A 23110-nucleotide genomic window follows, 5' to 3' on the forward strand; every position below is an offset into this window, starting at 1 on the left:
TTGTAAAAATAATTTTATATATTTAGAATCAGAAGTTGTATAAAAAGAGGTTTTTGGTAATAAATTAAAGAAAAAAGTTTGGGCACTAATCGGTTTTAATGAGAGTGGTTGCAGTGGCAGTGATGTAGATCAGTGCTACTCAAAGTGGTGGTCTGTGGACTGGTGCCGGTCCATGAGCCATCAGCTGCCAGTACATGGCGAGTTTCCAGAAAAGAAAGAAACCTTATAAAATGCTTATGTAATATTGTATTATTTGTTAACAGGAGTGGCTGTGTGATAAGTAGCTTGCTTACCATCCACATGGTTCCGGGTTCATTCCTACTGCGTGGTACCTTGGGCAAGTGGCTTCCACCCTAGCTTCGGGCCGACCAAAGCCTTGTGAGTGGATTTGGTAGTTGGAAACTTAAGAAGCCCATCGTATATATGTATACATATATATGTGTGTATGTTTGTGTGTCTGTGTTTGTCCCCCCAACATCACCTGACAACCGATGCTGGTGTGTTTATGTACCCGTAACTTAGCGGTTTGGCAAAATAGACTGATAGAATAAGTACTAGGCTTACAAAGAATAAGTCCTGGGGTCGACTTACTCAACTAAAGGCGGTGCTCCAGCATGGCCACAGTCAAATGACTGAAACAAGTAAAAGAGTAAAATAAATATAAGATAAAAAAATTGTCAACTTTTATTATATCCATTACATATATTGTTTCCAGTATAAATTAATATTACTAAGAAATATTACCGGTCCCTGGTACATTGGTAAAAAAAAACCCGCAGGTATGCCACATCAGATAGTTTGAGAAACCCTGATGCAGATGAAGAGGCAAGAAGCGAAGGGAGGTAATTATTTGAAGTTAGGAGAAGGCAGAGGCGATGTACTTAAATTTTTGTTTTCTTTTGGTTATCTTCCACAGGAGTATCCACTGAACCCAAAAGCCCTGTCTCTTGGGGAACTCTATGGAGAGTTTGACTTGAGTTCCAATGAATGGTCTGATGGCGTGCTCTCTTCAATCATGAGGCAGACATGTTCAGGTTATACATATATTTTTGCCTTTTGTATTTGGTTTTCAAGGTTCTTGATTTAGTCCCATGTGTTGGAACAGGTTTTTGGGAGGGTCGTTATGCCAATAACAAACACATGCGTTGTTTCTATTTCACTTCTTTGTTATTTGTCAATTGGTTATTTATTTAACAATTCTAACTAACTGATTGATTGCTTAATCTCTTGGATAATGAACCATTTGTTTGAGGGCAGACTTGGAGGAGAGAGGACAGGTCATTGATGAGGCCAGTTCCTTGTTGAACCATCGAACCACTGCTATCGTAGAAAATGAATGCTAAATGACCAGGATGAGATATGCATATGTACATGTATGCATGGTGTGCGTGTATGATATGTATGTATATGTATGTATGGTATATATGTATGTCATGTATGCATGGTGTGTATGTATGATATGTATGTATATGTATGTGTGTATGATAGATATGTATGTATGTATGATATATATGTATGTCATGTATGCATGGTGTGTATGTATGATATGTATGTATGCATGGTGTGTATGTATGATATGTATGTATGTATGGTATGTATGCATGGTATGTATGTTTGTATGTCATGTAGGCTTCCTTGCCCGGATTGGCCTCACCAGCCACCTCCGGTCTCATGGCGTCAGTTCCATCAGATGATGTCAGTTGGTCATCTTCGAACCGAAGGACGAACATTATTATTATGTCATGTATACACATCATGTATTACCTACATGTTCGTATACATACACATAAGTATGAGTTAGACAGAAAGTAACAACTAAATCGGGAATGTTTTAACAAATCGTTAGCTGGATGATAATGAACTAATTAATTAATCCCTCAATCTTAAAATGCTGTTAAAACTGTCTGAAGTGAGAATCTTTTCTCTTGGCAGATGAGAAGAAAGACGAAAAATGGATCATATTTGACGGTCCTGTGGATACTTTATGGATTGAGAGTATGAACTCTGTCATGGATGACAACAAGGTGTTGACCTTAATTAATGGTGAGAGGATTGGCATGCCAGAACAGGTAAGCTGATGGAGTAAGGCGGCGAGCTGGCAGAAACGTTAGCACGCCGGGCGAAATGCTTAGCGGTATTTCGTCTGCCGTTACGTTGTGAGTTCAAATTCCGCCGAGGTCGACTTTGCCTTTCATCCTTTCGGGGTCGATAAATTAAGTACCAGTTACGCACTGGGGTCGATGTAATCAACTTAATACCTATGTCTGTCCTTGTTTGTCCCCTCTGTGTTTAGCCCCTTGTGAGTAATAAAGAAATAGGTAAGATCTACATTTCTATCACTCTCTCTTTCTCTCTCTAACAATCATCCATCCATCTTCTCTGACCACTATTCCTTAAGAGGGTCATTATGGTTGAGTCCTCGAGCACTTCCTCTATAGGGTCCTAACAAAAACAACCATTATTAGACATTTCTGCTGGATTCTCAAGCATGACCAACTGAAGCTATGGATATTATTCAATAATCTCGTTCTTGGTTTAACCCTAGGTCTCTCCTGCCAGTCATAGGGTAGAGTCCTCGGGCACCTTCTCAACAGGATCCTATTTGAAGCAGTCATCATTACACCTTACTCTTTACTCTCTTTTACTCTTTTACTTGTTTCAGTCATTTGACTGCGGCCATGCTGGAGCACCACCTTTAATCGAGCAACTCGACCCCAGGACTTATTCTTTTGTAAGCCCAGTACTTATTCTATCGGTCTCTTTTGCCGAACCGCTAAGTGACGGACCCATAAACACACCAGCATCAGTTGTCAAGCAATGCTAGGGGGACAAACACACACACATGCATATATATATATATACATATATACGACAGGCTTCTTTCAGTTTTCGTCTACCAAATCCACTCACAAGGCTTTGGTCGGCCCGGGGCTTTAGTAGAAGACACTTGCCCAAGGTGCCACGCAGTGGGACTGAACCTGGAACCATGTGGTTCGTAAGCAAGCTACTTACCACACAGCCACTCCTGCACCTTCAGACTGAATTCCCAATTGTGATCAACTGAGACTATGGATATTATCCAATCATCCTGTTCTTAGTCTGGCCCTAGGTCTCTCCTGTCAGTCATAGGGTAGAGTCCTCAGGCACTTCCTTTATAGACTCCTATCAGAAGCAACTGTCATTAGTTTTTGCGGTTGGATTCCCAGGTGTGACTAACTGAGGCTATGAATGTTATTCAATAATCTACTTCTCGGTCTCTTGCCAGATTGTTGCAAGAAAGAATCGGATCCTTTCGGTTTGAACGGTAGTTTTTAACATAATTTCTAGGTGACTAAAAAAATTTTAAATTTCGTATACTGGTAGAATGTGTTTATAAAACATCTTTTTCTCTTGGCTTTATTGAGAAAATTCTATAGTTTGTAAGATATTTGTTGTTTTTCTTCAATTTCTGCAATTTCAACCAATCACTGACGTCTATTGAGTTAAAAGGCATTCTGTGCTGTATGAATATGTCCCTCGTTTAAGAAACAGATTGGGTTTGTTTACATTTCTGACGAAAAAAATATACCCTTCCCCCCACCCCTAACTAACCCTAACCCTAACCCTAAAACAGATTGAAATGCAATAGATCGATACTAGGGTCATAATTATGGGTGACAATTTCATATGACACTGCTAGAAAAAACTGCCGTTCAAACCGAAAAGATCCGAAAGAATGACAAGACAGAGTTTTCAAGCTGTGAATTCTAATCATTTGTCTGTAGTACCCGAGCTGTGACCCCTCAATGCAGAGAAGTAATGGCTTGACAACCTGGAGAGACTCCCTGATCTCTGAGCCAAGCATGCTGTTGAGTTAAGTTATTCTAGGGAGCCGACAAAGGAACCCCATTTTGGTTGATAATATTTATGATCATGAAGATGCATGGCTCAGTGGTTAGAACAAGGCAGCGAGTTGGCAGAAGGGTTAGCACGCCGGGCGAAATGCTTAGCGGTATTTCGTCTGCGTTACGTTCTGAGTTCAAATTCCGCCGAGGTCGACTTTGCCTTTCATCCTTTCGGGGTCGATAAATTAAATACCAGTTACGCACTGGGGTCGATGTAATCAACTTAATACCTATGTCTGTCCTTGTTTAGCCCCTTGTGGGTAATAAAGAAATAGGTTAGAACATCTGGCTCACAATCAGGTGGTAGTGAGTTCGATTCCCGAACCGGGCTGTGTGTTGTGTTCTTGAGCAAGACAATTTATTTCACATTGCTCCACTTCACCCAGCTGTAGAAATGACTTACAACATGACTGGTGGCAAGCTGTATCAGCCTTTACCTCTCCCCTGGACAACATCAGTGGTGTGGAGAGGAGAGATTTTTATGCATGGGTGGCTGCTGGTCTCTTATCAACAACCTTGCACAGACTTGTGCCTTGGAGGGTAACTTTCTAGGTGCAATCCCATGGTCATACATGACCGAAGGGGGTCTTAACCCTCTTAAACCTTTACCCTATTCTTGACTGTACGCATTCAGTCCTTACCCAACATTCATGACCACAGGTGAGGATAAGCACAAAAACCAAATTCAAGGCAACTAGCTTGGCTTTTTTGCCAACCTCTCCCCTTCTTATTTCTTTATTGCCCACAAGGGGCTAAACATAGAGGGGACAAACAAGGACAGACAAAGGGATGAAGTCGATTACATTGACCCAGTGCGTAACAGGTACTTATTTAATCAAGTAACACCATGTCATCAATTAAATAATAACCAATCGATCAATTAGTTTTACATCCATTTTCATATGCTTGCATGGGTTAGAGGAGTCTTTTCCAGTAATACACCCACCCCTTTGCCCCCCCTTGTTGCTGTGACACATAATCTTCTTCATGTTTTTTGGTTTTTTTTCCAAAGTTCATTTTGAAGTTCCTTGTCTTTAGGATTTGGCCACATTTAGAATTTCTTCCCTAAATCCTCAGCAAATGAGAATTTAGTTCATCCGCACGACCTAAATTCCTCTGTTGTAGCCAGGCAAATTATTAAAGAAAGGTGGAGGCTGAGAATTGTTCCCTACACGCTTAATTCCTGGCTAAACTCATTACCAATTTCCACTTTTTTGACAACATATCCGTCTCGCTACAAAGCTTGTTTAGTTCTCAAAAAGCCATTTATCTACACCTAGTCTTCATGAAAATCACACAACAGACCATGGGACCCTGTTCAAGGCCTTTTCCACATCAAAAAATGCTAAATATAGGCACAGGAGTGGCTGTGTGGTAAGTAGCTTGCTAACCAACCACATGGTTCCGGGTTCAGTCCCACTGTGTGGCACCTTGGGCGGGCAAGTGTCTTCTGCTATAGCCCCGGGCCGACCAATGCCTTGTGAGTGGATTTGGTAGACGGAAACTGAAAGAAGCCTGTCGTATATATGTATATGTATGTGTGTCTGTGTTTGTCCCCCTAGCATTGCTTGACAACCGATGCTGGTGTGTTTACGTCCCCGTCACTTAGCGGTTTGGCAAAAAGAGACCGATAGAATAAGTACTGGGCTTGCAAAGAATAAGTCCCGCGGTCGATTTGCTCGACTAAAGGCGGTGCTCCAGCATGGCCGCAGTCAAATGACTGAAACAAGTAAAAGTAAAAGAAAGAAAAAAAAGAATAGTTGCTAAGAACTTCCCACTCAGAAGAGGGCAACAAGGGTACTCCATATTTATATGGACCCAAATTGTATCTCATCTCTGTTGAATCTCTTCCTAATCAGTTGTTCTGAAACTTTGCCATTTTCATAACTTACAAACAACAAACCCAGCAAGTTAACCAATGAAAAGACCCTATTTTCCAGCATGCAAGTCAAATTTTTCATACAACAGTTTGCTGCCAAAGATGGTAGGTTAACTTGGACACAAAAATGACTTCGGAGGACCAAAATTTCCATGTGAAATGCAGCAAGATTTGGGAAGATTTGAATATTCGCATCATATGTTTACGCTATATACTACATCAATTTACATGTCAGAAAATCCAGAAATCCTTCAGTTTGATGTCCCCATAGTTATTTCTTTATAGAGAAGCTTCTTTGCTCAAGATCTCTAGTGGAAGCGCCATCCAACCAAAATGCAAATATATGGGAAACTACCACCTGTGTCATCTCTTGTGAAAGGTAGAAGTGTCCTGTTTGCTGGACATTGTTGTAGAGCTGAAAACAAGGTAATTTCTACTCTTCTCCTCTGGAAGCCATCTACTCGCAATACCAGAGGGCACACACTCTCCTACCCTGATGTAATCTCCAGGCATACAGACATCCAGCAACAGGACCTCCGTAATGCCATGATGGACCGTGAAGTCTGGCGTAGCAGGATAAATTCCATTGTCTCGACCACGGTCAAACAATGATGATGATTGCATTTTGTAGCAGTTATAATGTTTTATTTGCTCTTTCTGAGACCCCCTTCGGTCACGACACAGACCATGGGATTGCACCTAGAAAGTTACCCTCCCAGGCACAAGTCCGGGCAAGGTTGTTTATGGAAGACCAGCAGTCACCCATGCATACCGGCCTCCCCTCTCCATGCCACCAGTGTTATCCAAGGGAAAGGCAAAGGCCGATACAGCTTGGCACCTGTGATGTCACAACTCATTTCTACAGCTGAGTGAACTGGAGCAACGTGAAATAAAGTGTCTTGCTCAAGAACACAACACGCAGCCCAGTTCAGGATTCAACCTCACAACCTCACGATCATAAGCTCGACGCTGTAACCACTGAGCCTTTGATATTCGCACTATTCTATCAAAAGTAATGCTCATTTATTCCCATTGTTTTGAATTAATTATGCATTATCTTGTAGCTTTGAGATTTTAATGAGGCAACTATTAATTTTCAGGAAGATATTGTAGGGTTGGTGTGAGAGGCCAGATCTGGCCAGTTTGATAATAAAACGGGTAGAATATTTTGGCCGGATATGGCCACTTTAAATGCTAGAGGATTAACCCTTTAGTATTTAAACCGGCCATATCCGGCCAAAATAGTTAATCTGTTTTATGTTCAAACTGATCAGATCCAGGCCCTCACACCTACCCTACAATGTTATTCTACATTAAGTAATTACACCATCAAGCTCTTGAAGATATGAGATAATGCATGATTTATTCAAATCAATGGGAATCAATAAGCATTATGTTTGATTGAATAATCTGAACACTAAAGAGTTAAAGGTATATGTGGGTATAAGCCATAATAATCCTGTAAATTGCAAAATTTAGTAATCTATGTGGCACTAGCATTCCTCTTCTGAAGAATAGGCAAGGCTGGATAAGGATCCCTTTTCCAAGAGTTTCAAACTTCTGAGGTTTTTTGGGGGTTTATTTTTTTCCTTTTATTTTTCCTGCTTCATTCAGTTTTCCATTTGTTTCAGGTTTCTCTGCTGTTTGAAGTTGAAGATCTTGCCATGGCCTCCCCAGCAACTGTGTCACGCTGTGGAATGGTCTATACTGACTACGAAGACCTAGGATGGGAACCATACGTCGAGTGTTGGATAAACGGCAAAAAAAATAAAGTAGATATATTTTTATTCTTATTTTCATTCTTCGCCATAGAGCAGTGTTAATAGACAACTAAATAGCAGTAGTATTCTTCCCTTTCATGGGACTGTCACATTAAGTTGACAACATACCACCACCTCATCGTGTGACTGCTGTATAAATCTCTCTGGGAGATTTAGAAATGTATTATTTCCAGTGTTGGTTTGTTTATGTCTCTGTAACTTAGCAGTTTGGCAAAAAGAGAACAATAGAATAAGTACCAAGCCTTGCATGATTGTGATACATGCTTACAGCTATCACATAGTGTCAAGGCAAGGGGACACTCTCTTATACACACACACACACACACACACACATGATCTGACGATTGAATGAAACACCCTAACCACTTGACTATGTGCTTTTACTCATAGTACTAATTAACTGTAACCAGTCAGTTATACTGTAGTTAGTTTACCTGTAGTAGAGTTTTATTTTTCAAAATCATCATCTTTATATATAAAAGTGAGGTTGTGTGCTGTCTGTCTCCTCCGATTTAGATTCCTAACTACTCCCACATTTTGCAGTGCAGTTTAACCAAAACCGAGTATCTTATAGTCGTGATTCATATCGAGCCCTTCTGGGTATTAGCGCGCGTCTACGATGAGTCTACGATTTAAAAAAAAATTTACCATCAATTTTTCCCATTTTTAATGCATTTTTGGCATATATAAGGGAAGTAACTCTCTAAAAATTTATTATTAAATCTCAGAACGTAAAAAGCTACAGTAACATCCCCCCCCCTTTGTGGTTAGCCATATTGAGATGGCTATTATACTTTACATCTCTAAAAATGCTTATATAGTTATTTCCCTTACAAACCCGAGCAACGCCGGGCGATACTGCTAGTAACACATATATTTGCATTCTTACCATTCCTTTTTTTTTCTTTCCTACAATTTTCAGGAATTGGTTGAAGAAATAAGACGCCTGATTGGCAAATATTTGGTCAAAATGTTAACGTTTAAGAAAGATAATTGCAAAGAACTCGTCCCAACCGCTGAACTGAATGGAGTAGTTTCCCTATGCAAATTGTTTGATTGTTTTGCCACAACAGAGAACGGGGTAGGTTCAGCTGCACGTTTTTCTTTCATTTCACTGCATCTGGTGTCATCTTAAATATTTACCTTCAGGTATGGCTGTGCGGTAGTAAATTTGCTTACCAACAACATGGCTCTGGGTGCAGTCCCCACTGCATGGTACCTTGGTCAAGTGTCTTCTACTATAGCCTTGTGGAGGCGCAATGGCCCAGTGATTAGGACAGCGGACTCGCGGTCATAGGATCGTGGTTTCGATTCCCAGACCGGGCGTTGTGAGTGTTTATTGAGCGGAAACACCTAAAAGCTCCATGAGGCTCCGGCAGGGATGGTGGTGATCCCTGCTGTACCCTTTCACCACAACTTTCTCTCTCTTACTTCCTGTTTCTGTTGTACCTGTATTTCAAAGGGCCGGCCTTGTCACTCTCTGTGTCACGCTGAATATCCCCGAGAACTACGTTAAGGGTACACGTGTCTGTGGAGTGCTCAGCCACTTACACGTTAATTTCACGAGTAGGCTGTTCCGTTGATCGGATCAACCGGAACCTTCGTCGTCGTAACGACAGAGTGCTTCCATCCCATAGCCTTGTGCCTTTAATGGAAAGAATTACTTTGATAAACATTGCTTTCTGAAATCTCTTACTTCTCTCTCCTCAAAAACCAACCATCTTTTTTACAAAATAACATACCATTCATTTTTATTCTAGGTTGACTTTGGAAACGATCCGGACAATTTTTCAAAGATCGTAGAGCTCTGGTTCCAGTTTTGCATGATATGGTCAATCTGTTGTTCTGTAGATGAAGATGGACGTAAAAAAATTGATACTTACATCAGAGAGATGGAAGGAACCTTCCCTACCAAAGACAGCATTTATGAATATTTTGTGGATTCCAAAAATAAGAGTTGGGTCCACTGGGAAGAGAAACTGAAGAAAGGATGGCGCTATAACCCATCGTTAGTTGTTTGTTTATATCTGTTTTTGTCCTTTTTATCTTTTTATCTTTTACTTGTTTCAGTCATTGGACTGCAGCCATGCTGGGGCACTGCCTTGAAGAGGTGTTTGTAACATAAATCAGCATCATTACTTCTGTTTTTTAAGGCTTGTTACTTATTCTATTGTTCTCTTTTTGCCAAACTGCTGAGTTACAGAGGCATAAACAAACCAACATTGGAAATAATACATTTCTAAATCTCCCAGAGAGATTTATACAGCAGTATCACGATGAAGTGGTAGTATGTTGTCAACTTAATGTGACAGTCCCATGAAAGGGAAGAATACTACTGCTATTTAGCCCTAGGAAGCACTGCTTCCTGTCGCCCTTGACAACATTTCCTGTGTCCTTATGTTTACACATCGACACACACTCATGCACACACACACATACATATACATATATATACATATACATACATATCATCATCGTCATCGTTTAATGTCCGCTTTCCATGCTAGCATGGGTTGGACGATTTTGACTGAGGTCTGGCGAACCAGATGGCTGCACCAGGCTCCAATCTTGATTTGGCAGAGTTTCTACAGCCGGATGCCCTTCATAATGCCAACCACTCCGAGAGTGTAGTGGGTGCTTTTTACGTGCCACCAGCACAGGGGCCAGTCAGGCAGTACTGGCAACGACCTCGCTCGAATTTTTTTCACATGCCAACGGCACAGGTGCCAGTAAGGCGATGCTGGTGATGATCATGCTCGAATGGTGCCCTTTACATGCCACCAGCACGGAAGCCAGTTAGCCGCTCTGGCAATGATCACACTTGGATGGTGCTCTTAGCACCCTACTAGCATGGGCACATGTGCCAGTAAGGTGACGCTGGTAATGATCACACTCGAATGGTGCCTTTTATGTGCCACTGGCACGGAAGCCGGTTAGCCGCTCTGTCAACGATCACGCTTGTATGGTGCTCTTTGCACTCCGCTAGCACGGGTGCCCGTCATCGAATTTCACTTTGAGGGATGATGAATAATCTTAATTTAAAATTATACCATATGTTACATATATATGCCTTGGGTATCTGGTTGAGGTCCAGTCAGAAGATGAAATAAAATACAAATCAATCAGAAAATAATAATAATAATAATAATAATAATAAATGCCCTGATGCAGTACCAGGCAGTGGCTCTCATGGCTTCTGATCTTAACTGACTGGAAGTGTTATCATGTACATTGTTTTGTCTTGGTATAAAAGATGGGCTACAGCAAATATTCTGCTCAATACCACAGATTTGCTTGTCAGTTGTTTGACCTTAACCAGTTGAGCATGTCCCTTAGTGGCTGACGATATGTGCATCTCTAATCACGAGCAGAAGTAGTGGGGGAGCATCATAGCCGTGTGTTGAGAGGGATTCTTTGGGGTTTGAATAGTTCACCTCTGGAAACATGGGTGGTTCTTTCAACATCATTAAACAACCCTTATTCAGGGACCTTTTGAGCAGGATGGGCTACTCAACCTGAAGAAAATTCTAACTGGGCCCCACCTGCAAGGTCATGTGCTGTTTATCTTGATATGAGATCACCATGTCGCGCACATATGGTTGTGATGCATGTGCCTGGTGTACCCTTATCAGACGGGTAGTCATGATGGGTATATTGGGCTTCGTATATTTTACCCCAATGTCACTTTGATGGCATGAACTGCTCTCTCACTCAATAATAATAATAATAATAATAATGATCCATTCTGTCCAACCCATGCAAGCATGGAAAGTGGACATTACAATGATTATGGCGATGAATTTGCTTTCTATTTATCTGTTTGTTTGTCTGTCTCAGCCATGTAATTTTTTATTAGTCTTCTTAATGTTTTTTTTACGTTTAATATCATCTTAATCGTTGTAAAAACAGTTTTATTGATCCCTACTAAAATCGTCTTCTTTCAGTGTGCCATTTTACAAGCTGGTGGTGCCAACCGTTGATACCGTCCGCTACCAATATCTGGTATCGAATCTGATTTACTCCATGATACCAGTGTTGTTGGTGGGACCAGTCGGCACCGGTAAGACTTCGGTGGCAGGCAACACCCTAAGTCTCCTGGACACAAAGGTTTATAACATCCTCACTGTCTATATGTCTGCTCAGGTAAGTTTCCATTGTTCTGCAGTCTTTGACAAAACTTTAGGCAAGAGGGACTGCCTAAGATGGTGATGGTGGTGGTGGTGGTGATGGTAGTTGTTGTTTGACCCTAGTTCAACCTTAATACAGCAGACCTATGATACCTATGTAGTTGACCAAAGGATGGGCAGGCGAAAGAGTGAGAGCTCAATCTTGGGTTCAATCTCACTGCGTGGCACCTTCGAGTGTCTTCTACTATAGCGCCAAGGCAATCAAAGCCTTGTGTGCAGATTTGGTCGACAGAAACTGAAAGAATCTCACTGAGTGTGTGTATGTGTGTGTGTCTGTTTGTCTTGACATCACTTGATAGTTTTAAACAAACATCATCCCCATAGGCGCAGGAGTGGCTGTGTGGTAAGTAGCTTGTTTACCAACCACATGGTTCCGGGTTCAGTCCCACTACGTGGCACCTTGGGCAACTGTCTTCTACTATAGCCTCGGGCCGACCAAAGCCTTGTGAGTGGATTTGGTAGACGGAAACTGAAAGACGCCCGTCGTATATATGTATATATATGCGTGTGTGTGTTTGTGTGTCTGTGTTTGTCCCCCTAGCATTGCTTGACAACCGATGCTGGTGTGTTTATATCCCTGTTACTTAGCGGTTCGGCAAAAGAGACCGATAGAATAAGTACTGGGCTTACAAAAGAATAAGTCCCGGGGTCGAGTTGCTCGACTAAAGGTGGTGCTCCAGCATGGCCACAGTCAAATGACTGAAACAAGTAAAAGAGAGTATACAACTGATGTTTGTTTCCATGGAATCATATCTGGTCATGGGGGGAAATATTTTCTTACTTGGACGCACATGTAGGTTGGCAACTGGAAGAGCATCCAGCCACAGAAAATTTGTCTCAACAAATCCTGTCAGATCCATCCAAGCGTGGAAAAAGTGAAACCATGATGGCAGTGGTGTTTCTATAGTTTAATGCCATGTTTCCCAGCAAACAACAGACACATTAATAGAGTCAGTGATGCGGTTGGCCGGTAATCCTTAGGTATATGGTTCAAGTCCTGCCCGTGCGCCTGTTGATCTCGTTTCTTTCTAAAATTGTTGTTTAGTTAATGCCTAACATTTGTTTAATCCGTTAATCCCTGCACGTTTGTTTTCTTTCTCCATTTTTCCTCATCTCTCTCCATTGTTCTTTCCTCTCATCCCTTTCTGACAAAGAGCATCGACTCAAAGCATCAAAGACTTTTCCATTCTTCCCAAGTGATTGTTGTTCCTTCACCTGTCTTTGTCTTTTGTTTCTGTAAATTCAAACTATACATTAACCCTTTCGTTACTGTATTTATTTTGATATGCTCTGTGTTTCTTGCAATTACTTTTAAATATAGTAAAGAATTTAGTAAGATAACTTAGTTATCATTAAGCTAGTGTTAGGAACATAAATTGTGACTAAGGTTTGGTGGAAGATTTTAATTCAAAACTTACGAAAACAAGACATTTGTACTCAGAGCCAGAGCCGGTTTCATCTGGGTTGGTACTAAAAGGGTTAAGAATTGTTTCTCTATTATATATTTTAACCCTTTTGTTACCATATTTCTGTTGAGATGCTCTGTGTTTCATTCAATTATTTTAAATATAACAAAGAATTTAGTAAGATAACTTAGTTATCATTAAGCTAGTGTTAGGAACATAAATTGTGACTGAGGTTTGGTGGAAGATTTTAATTCAAAACTTATGAAAACAAGACATTTGTACTACAGAGTCAGAGCCGGTTTTGGCTGGGTTGGTATCGAAAGGGTTGAAATATAATCAGACAAGAACAAACAGGATAACCATTGCAAATATTGTTTATTTGGTTTCATTTATTTTTCTCTCTTTATTTTTTTTTTCATTCTCTCTCCATCTTTTTTACTCTCATCTTCTGTTGAAGAGCATAGGCTTAAAACATCAAATACTTTTCCATTCTTCTCAAGCATCAAACTTGTTGTTCCATCACCTGTCTTTGTCTTTTGTATTCTGTAAATTTGAACTATACTTTAAGAACAGAGTGCGCCAGTTCTTCTACTCTTTTACTTGTTTCAGTCATTTGACTGTGGCCATGCTGGAGCACCGCCTTTAGTCAAGCAAACTGACCACAGGACTTGTTTTTTGTAAGCCTAGTACTTATTCTATCGGTCTCTTTCTGCTGAACCGCTAAGTTACGGGGACGTAAACACACCAGCATAGGTTGTCAAGTGATGTTGGAGGGACAAACACTGACACACAAACATATACACACACACATACATATATATATATATATATATATATATATATATATATACGACGGGCTTCTTTCAGTTTCCGTCTACCAAATCCACTCACAAGGCTTTGGTCGGCCTGAGGCTATAGTAGAAGACACTTGCCCAAGGTGCCACGCAGTGGGACTGAACCTAGAACCATGTGGTTGGTAAACAAGCTACTTACCACAATCTTAATTGCACACAATTCAAAATCTGAAGTCATAAAATTCAATGGATTAATACATTTAATAAAGGTCTTCTACCTCTCCTTTTCTTGTTTTCCCTTTCAAACTGGAAAACGTCTGGTCCTTAAAGGTTGGTGAAAAGTCCAGTCCTTCTAATGTTAAAATATAATCAGACAGCAATAACAGGATAACCATTGTAAATATTGTGAGGTATATTTGCCATCTCAATATGGCTAACCACTAAGGGTGGGTGTTACTGTAGCTTGTAGCCCCAGGAGATCATCGTCTCCAGCTGGCTTTAGGCACACTTTCTGTGTCCTTATGGTATTTGCAAAGGGAGGTCATCCCTCCCTCGTCAACCTAAGTGACATGCACGGACTGCAGTTTCTAAGTATTGACCTGTCGTCAGCGTACGACAATCACCGGTTTTCGATGAAAGGAGTCCCAATGCAAATACTTATATCGTTTTTCCAGTAACTTTTCGTCACTGATCTCGAAAAACTGTCTGCAAGCAATAATAAATCTCTGAACGAGGTATAAACAGTAACTGCACGACAATGTGAGGTATACTTGCCATCTCAACATGGCTAACCACTAAGAGTGGGTGTTACTGTAGCTTGTAGCCCCAAGAGAACATCGTCTTCAGCTGGCTTTAGGCACACTTTCTGTGCCCTTATGGTATTTGCAAAGGGAGGTCATCCCTCCCTCGTCAACCTGTGATATGCATGGACTGCAATTTCTAGGTGGTTTCCTTTTAGATGTTAATCCCTACACGTTTCTTTTTCTCTCTTCATTTTTTCATTCTCTCTCCATCTTTATTTTAACCCTTGTCTTCTGCTGAAGAGCATAGGCTCAAAACATCAAATACTTCTCCATTCTTCCCGAGCATCAAACTTATCGTTCCCTCACCTGTCTTTGTCGTGTGTTTTCTGTAAATTCGAACTATACATTAGAACAGTGCTTTTCAAACCTTTTGCTGGAGCGGAACCCCAAGGAAACGTTCCACTGGCTCGAGGAACCCCTGTGCAATAATTTAATAGTCTTATGCACACATATCTGCACAGGAGAATTAAAAATTACCGCCGATTTTAGCAGTTTTGTAACTTCTTGCGGAACCCTTTGGACTGTACTGGCAGAACCAGAACCCTAAGGTTTCGCGGAACCCTGGTTGAAAACCAATGCATTAGAATATAATCAGACAACAAGAACAAACAGGATAACCATTGTAAGTATTGTTTTTTCGGTTTCCTTTCAGACATCGTCCAATAACATCCAAGACATCATCGAGAGTCGAGTTGAGAAACGTACGAAAGGTGTGTACGTACCTGTGGGTGGCAAAAAACTCATCACCTTCCTTGACGACTTCAACATGCCAGCAAAAGACTTGTATGGCTCTCAACCACCTCTGGAACTCATTCGACTCTGGCTGGACTATGCTTTCTGGTATGACCGTATTAAGCAAACGCCCAAACACATCAAGGTAATAAACTATTTCCCTCCTCCTCCTCCTCCTCCTCCTCCTCTCTTCCTCTCTTGTTATATATTTAGTATTTCTAGAGGTGGGGGTCGAGGACGTGGATGTTTTTTTTTTTATTTTTTACAATGGGTAGAACACCTTGTAGTGTTTAGGGAGTTACCCATGCATTCTGAATTCAAATCATGAAGAGGTCAGTTTTACTGTTCATCCTTCCAGGTGGGGGGGTCAATAAAGAAAGTACTTATCAATTAACGATGGCATCAACTGTTCCCCCCTCACCCCACCCTAACAAAATTTCTGGTTTTTGCGCCTCTATTGGAAATTAATACAGAATCATTAGAGTACCTTGTGGTATTTCTTTTATCTCACTATGCTTACCCTTCATCTTTCTGGGGTCAATAAAATAAAATACCAATCAAATACTGGAGTTCATGATATTGATTTGCCCCTTCTTTCCTCAAAAACTGCTAGCCTTGTGCTTAAGGTAATATTATTATTATTATTATTAGTATTATTATTATTATTATTATTATTATTGAGTGAGAGAGCAGTTCATGCCATCAAAGTGACACTGGGGTGAAATATACGAAGCCCAGTATACCCATCATGACTACCCGTCTGATAAGGGTACACAAGGCACATGCATCACAACCATATGTGCGCGACATGGTGATCTCATATCAAGATAAACAGCACATGACCTTGCAGGTGGAGCCCAGTTAGAATTTTCTTCAGATGCACATATTGTCAGCCACTAAGGGACATGCTCAACTGGTTAAGGTCAAACAACTGACAAGCAAATCTGTGGTATTGAGCAGAATATTTGCTGTAGCCCATCTTTTATACCAAGACAAAACAATGTACATGATAATACTTCCAATCAGTTAAGATCAGAAGCCATGAGAGCCTCTGCCTGGTACTGCATCAGGGCATTTATTATTATTATTATTATTATTATTATTATTATCATTATTATTATTATTATTATTATTACTATTATTATTATTATTATTATTACTATTATTTGCCTAACTCAAGTAGAGCTGTGTTGATACGTTTCTCAGGAAAGAGGTACACACAACTATGGCTCAAACAGAGCTATATAACTGCCTTTCTTGGAGCAAAGGGTTACACAACATTATAGTCCAAGCAAAGCTATGCAGATACCTTTCTCTATGGGTTACACAAAACTATGGTTCAAGTAGAGCTATATAGATGCCTTTCTCAAGGGGTTACATAATGCGCTGGCTCAAACAGAGCTAACCCTAATTTCTCAATGGGTACACAAAATTATGGCTCAAAAAACAAATAAGGTTTGAACTCATGACCCTGTGGTCAAAAGGCTATCACTTCAATACTTCAATCTATGGTTTTTTTTCTTTTAGGGCATGTTACTAGTGGCAGCAATGGGTCCTCCCGGAGGTGGAAGAATGGTCATTTCAAAACGACTTCAAAGTCGCTTCAATCTCATTAACATGACCTTCCCAACGGTAAGTTGCCAAAATTGTCTTAACTCTTCCAATTAATAAACTTCCATCTTTTCTGTTTCCCTGGAATATAGCCCGCCCTAACAATCATCATCATTTAATGTCCATTTTGCATACTGACATGAGTTTGACAGTCGCGATTAATTTAGAATCATCAGGTTTCTTCTGCAGTTTAATTATTCATTCCTCCACAAATATAATTAAAATGTAAATTTTTTTTTTTTTTTTACTTGTTTCAGTCATTTGACTGCGGCCATGCTGGAGCACCGCCTTTAGTCGAGCAAATCGACCCCAAGACTTATTCTTTGTAAGCCCAGTACTTATTCTATCAGTCTCTTTTGCCGAACCGCTAAGTGACGGGGACGTAAACACACCAGCATCAGTTGTCAAGCAATGCTAGGGGGACAAACACACACACATACATATGTATATATACATATATACGACAGGCTTCTTTCAGTTTCCGTCTACCAAATCCACTCACAAGGTTTTGGTCGGCCCAGGGCTATAGCAGAAGACACTTGCCCAAGGTGCCACGCAGTGGGACTGAACCCGGAACCATGTGGTTGGTTAGCAAGCTACTTACCACACAGCCACTCCTGCGCCTATACATTTGTCAATGAATGACCTTCAGTCGTGCCATACTAACATTGCCATATAGGTTTCCCCTGTGCCTCTGTATTACAGACTCTTGTGTCACGGACGACAGGCAAAAGTTCCGCAATTTCTTTGCTGAAGAACCTGCACAGATGATTTCTTTATAAAAACCAAATGTTTGCAGTACACACGAGCTATCTCACTCTTTCCATCAAATCAACATTGTCCTGTACAGGGGCACGGTGTGCCATATGTTGAGTGTCGAAGTGATCGCAAAGCCATCTGGTTCACCAGACCGCAGTCAAATCATTCAACACATGCTAGCATAGAAAGCAGACGTTAAACGATGATGATGATTTTATATATATAATAAAATTCAGAGTTCGGATGCTGGGGCTGAAGTTTGCTCCGGCATCTCATCAGTTATCAAGACAAATATATAAAAAAGGGTTTGTCTTAATAACTGTTTTGTGCTTTGCCCAAGAATACAATGCACTGCCCAGTTCAGGAATTGAAACCATGATCTTACTATCATGAGCGCAATTCTCTGACCACATGTCTGTGTGTTGTGTATACATAAATGTGTGCATGCGTGTATGTCTTTGTATATACTAAACTCTCCTTGCGAAGACCTGTTGAGGCAAGTGAAATCAAAATCGAAATCAAATTCGATGACTAGCATCCGTGCTAGTGGAATGCTAAGAATACCATCCGAGCGTGATCGTTGCCAGAGCAACCAACTGGCTTCCGTGTCGGTGGCACGCGAAAAAACATTCGAGCAAGGTCACTGCCAGTGCCGCTGGGCTGGCACCTGTGCAGGTAGCACATAAAAAGCACCATTTGAGCGTGGCTGTTGCCAGTACCACCTGACTGGCCCTCATGCCGGTGGCACATAAAAAGCGCCCACTACACTCTCGGAGTGGTTGGCGTTAGGAAGGGCATCCAGCTGTAGAAACTCTGCCAGATCCGATTGGAGCCTGGTGCAGCCATCTGGTTCACCAGACCACAGTCAAATCGTTCAACACATGCTAGCATAGAAAGCAGACGTTAAACGATGATGATGATTTTATATATATAATAAAATTCAGAGTTCGGATGGTGGGGCTGAAGTCTGCTCCGGCATCTCATCAGTTATTAAGACAAATATATAAAAAAAGATTTGTCTTAATAACTGATGAGATGTCAAAGCAGACTTAAAACCCAGCACCCAAAACTCTGAGTTTTATTATGACAACCAACTAATTGTCGCTTATTACATTTATAGATAAATTCCTCAATTTACACAATATTGAGGTCTCATTCATTCTTTTGTTGTCATATCATTATTTTATATATATATATATAATATATATATATGTATATATATATATATATGTATATATATATATATATATATATATGTATATATATATATATATATATATATACATATATATATATATATATATATATATACATACATATCCTCATCATTTAACATCTGTTTTCCATGTTGGCATGGGTTAGATGGCTTGACAGAAGCTGGTAAGCCAGAGGACTACACCAAGATCCTCTGTTTGTTTTGACATGGTTTTTAAGGTTGAATACACTAATGCCATATATATATATATATATGTATACTCATATATATATGAAAAAGGGGTAAAACCCACTTCAGTCATGAATGACCATGGAATGACCATTTTGACCAGGGTGAGATTCTTCAGACATTTAAACTTCATTGTTTTATTTACCTGGTCAAGTAATTTGGTTTTATTTACCCACCATAAGTGCATACATGGCTGTGTGATTAAGAAGTGTACTTTGCGACCATGTGGTTTTGGGTTCAATCCCACCGTGCAACAACTTGGACAGGGGCCTTTCTACTATTGCCCTGGTCAAAATTTATTCCACAAGAACTTAGTTCAATTTGAAAACTCCACCAGAATGGACGAAAGCGCTAATATATGATCTAAGTTATATGATGTATAAAAACATGTAATATACAAATAAATATCTGTAAATATAAAACCATCCAAATTTCTGAGTACCTCATTTCTTCTAATATAAAATACCTGTACATCATCTCCAAACCTTCTAATATATATATATATACTAGCAGTATCGCCTGGCGTTGCTCGGGTTTGTAAGGGAAATAACTATATAAGCATTTTTAGAGAGTTATTTCCCTTATATAAAACCGAGTAAAAAATGCATAAAAAAAACGAAAAAATGATGGTAAATTTTTTTTTTAAATCGTAGACTCATCGTAGACGTGCGCTAATACCCAGAAGGGCTCGATATGAATCACGACTATAAGATACCCGCTTTTGGTTAAACTGCACCGCAAAATGTGGGAGTAGTTAGGAATCTAAATCGAAGGGGACAGACACTCACACACACAACTTAAGTTTTATATATAAAGACTAGCAGTATCGCCCGGCATTGCTCGGGTTTGTAAGGGAAATAACTATATAAGCATTTTTAGAGAGTTACTTCCCTTATAAATTCGGGCTTTCTTAGCCATTTTTGTTTTGGTGTCTTCAAGCCATGAAGTCGTTGTTCTAAAAGAACGCTGGTCTCCTTCACAACGCATTACGACGTTGATTTCTTTACACTCCCTTCCCCACAGCTTCACGAGGGAAGAAAGAAGGGGGAGAAGCAAACAGGTGCAGCTGTGAGCGTGGACGCCAACTCTGCCGCCATCGACACACGAAAAATTATGCATTAAAATGGAATAAAAAAATGATGTTAAATTATTTTTAAAATCGTAGACTCATCGTAGACGCGCGCTAATACTCAGACGGGCTCGATATGAATCACGACTATAAGATACCCGAATTTGGTTAAACTGCACCGCAAAATGTGGGAGTAGTTAGGAATCTAAATCGGAGTAGACAGACACTCACACACACACAACTTAAGTTTTATATATAAAGATATATATATATTTGTATGTGTATGTATTATAGCATGTATTTTTAAATAGTAAGCAATGACTCCACTAAAATAATGGTTTACTCCCTTTTCTATTTATTCACTTTCATCTTTTTGCTTGTTTCTTTTTGTTGTTTCACATGTTCACATCTTCCCTTCTTCTTCTTCTTCTCCCCCACCTGGAAACAGGATTCTGAAGTTATCCGCATATTTGGCTCAATGATTAACCAAAAGTTGCAAGACTTTGAAGAGGAAGTGAAGCCGATCGGAGACGTAGTGACAAGATCCACAGTCGAGATTTATACAGCTGTGGTAAATAAATTCCTGCCGACGCCAACCAAGATTCATTACCTGTTCAACTTGAGAGATATTTCCAGGGTGAGATTCTTCGGACATTTAAACTTCATTGTTTTACTTACCTGGTCAAGTAATTTGGTCTTATTTGCCTACCATAAGTGCATACATGGCTGTGTGGTTAAGAAGTGTACTTTGCGATCATGTGGTTTTGGGTTCAATCCCACTGTGCAACAACTTGGACAAGGGCCTTTCTACTATTGCCCCGGGCCAACAAATGCTTTATGAATGAATTTGATCTATGGAAACTATGTGGAAGCCTGACTGGTTTTGCTGGAGTTTTTTAAATTTTTTTTTTAGAAAAAGTGGGGAAAGAGAGAAAGAAAAGCAAAGAGGTGGGGAAATAAACACAGAGAGAGGTTTCAGGACAATCAAGAATGTATGTATGTGTATATATATATATATATATATATATTCAAAGGTTGCAAGCTGGCAGAAACGTTAGTGCGCCAGGCGAAATGCTTAGCAGTATTTCGTCTGTTGTTACGTTCTAAGTTCAAATTCTGCCAAGGTCGACTTTGCCTTTCATCCTTTCGGGGTCTATAAATAAAGTACCAATTTCGCACTGGGGTCGATGTAATCGACTTAATCCCTTTGTCTGTCCTTGTTTGTCCCCCTCTATGTTTAGCCCCTTGTGGGTAGTAAAGAAACATATATATATATATATGAGGCAAGTGAAAATCAAAACAAATCAAAATAGATGAACATCAATGGAATTTGTATCTTTGTGGTACCAGTGCCGGTGGCACACAAGAAAATCATCCGAACGTGGCCGTAGCCAGTACCGCATAGACTGGCCTCCGTGCTTTGGGGACGTAACAAACACCATCCGATCGTGGCCGTCCGCCAGCCTCATCTGGCACCTGTGTCGGGGCACATAAAAACACCATCCGAGCGTGGCCGTCTGCCAGCCTCGTCTGGCACCTGTGTCGGTGGCACATAAAAACACCATCCGAGCGTGGCCGTCTGCCAGCCTCGTCTGGCACCTGTGTCGGTGGCACATAAAATCACCCACTACACTCTTGGAGTGGTTGGCGTTAGGAAGGGCATCCAGCTGTAGAAACACTGCCAGATCTGACTGGCCTGGTGCAGCCTTCGGGCTCCCCAGACCCCAGTCGACCTGTCCAACCCATGCTAACATGGAAAACGGACGCTAAATGATGATGATATATATATACACATACACATGAAAGAAGGTTTGAAAATGGAATTTAAAAGATGCTTATTCACTTGACCAGTTTCACTTTTTTAGAAAAAGATTGTCAAAATTAACAATGTCAAGCTTTGTATAAGCTTTGTTGTTTTAAGTCCTGGTTGTCACAGATGTATAAAAATACATATATACATTCTTTGATAATAATAAGAAAATGTTAAAAACAGTTTACAAGAAAGTATTTAAGAGAATAATGCACACACACTGGGTCTCTTTCAGCTTCTGCCTACCAAATCCACTCACAAGGCTTTGGTCAGCCAAGGGCTGAAAAAGAAGACACTTGCCCAAGGTGTCACACAGTGGGACTGAACCCAGAACCATGCATTTTTACCACACAACCAGGTGTGTGTGCGTCTCTGTGTGTGTGTGTCTCTGTGTGTGTGTGGCTGCTGCCCTTTTGTAGAATTCAACCAACCTTTATTTACCAATTCTAGGTATTCCAAGGAATGCTGCGGGCACACAAAGACTATCATGATACTAAAGTGGCAATTACTCGCTTATGGATCCATGAATGTTTTCGGTAAGTCATGAAGTTCTGGAGAAAACTGACGTTCTTCATTTTCTGTCTGTCTGTCTTTTTTACTGCTGCTGTTTTCTTCTTCTTCTTCTTCTTCTTCTTCTCAAGTAAGTGTATTAGTTTGATACTCGGGAAGAATGGAAAAGTCTCTGACCTTTGGAGGCCACGCTCTTCGACATAAAGGATTGGGAAGAAAAAAAAATGGAGAGAGAAAAAAAATTGTGTTGGGATTAACAGTTCCACACGATGAAATACACACACATATATACCAGAAAAAGAAAATAAAGACCAGTGTTTCTGATGTGAAGAACGGAAAAAATGGGAAACTGGAATACATAGTTGTAAATATCACGTGATCACGTGACCGACCAGACCATCAGATGTTGTTACACATCGCTGGTCACAATGCGTTCGCATT

General features: G+C 40.4%; 1 protein-coding gene across 1 annotated transcript in view; it reads left to right on the top strand.

Annotated features, from left to right (window-relative positions):
• The window catches only part of LOC115224528 (dynein heavy chain 2, axonemal-like), a 211781-nt gene that overhangs the window by 110692 nt on the left and 77979 nt on the right, over positions 1-23110 (top strand). Inside the window, exons 42-51 of the mRNA XM_036513449.1 lie at positions 917-1034; positions 1933-2069; positions 7395-7535; positions 8467-8625; positions 9305-9552; positions 11489-11687; positions 15387-15611; positions 16994-17098; positions 20798-20986; positions 22610-22695. Coding sequence (XP_036369342.1) covers positions 917-1034; positions 1933-2069; positions 7395-7535; positions 8467-8625; positions 9305-9552; positions 11489-11687; positions 15387-15611; positions 16994-17098; positions 20798-20986; positions 22610-22695 — 1607 coding nt within the window. The remainder of the gene's footprint in view (positions 1-916; positions 1035-1932; positions 2070-7394; positions 7536-8466; positions 8626-9304; positions 9553-11488; positions 11688-15386; positions 15612-16993; positions 17099-20797; positions 20987-22609; positions 22696-23110) is intronic.

This window comes from Octopus sinensis, linkage group LG25, assembly GCF_006345805.1.
Source record: "Octopus sinensis linkage group LG25, ASM634580v1, whole genome shotgun sequence".
NCBI classification, from domain to species: Eukaryota; Metazoa; Mollusca; class Cephalopoda; order Octopoda; family Octopodidae; genus Octopus; species Octopus sinensis.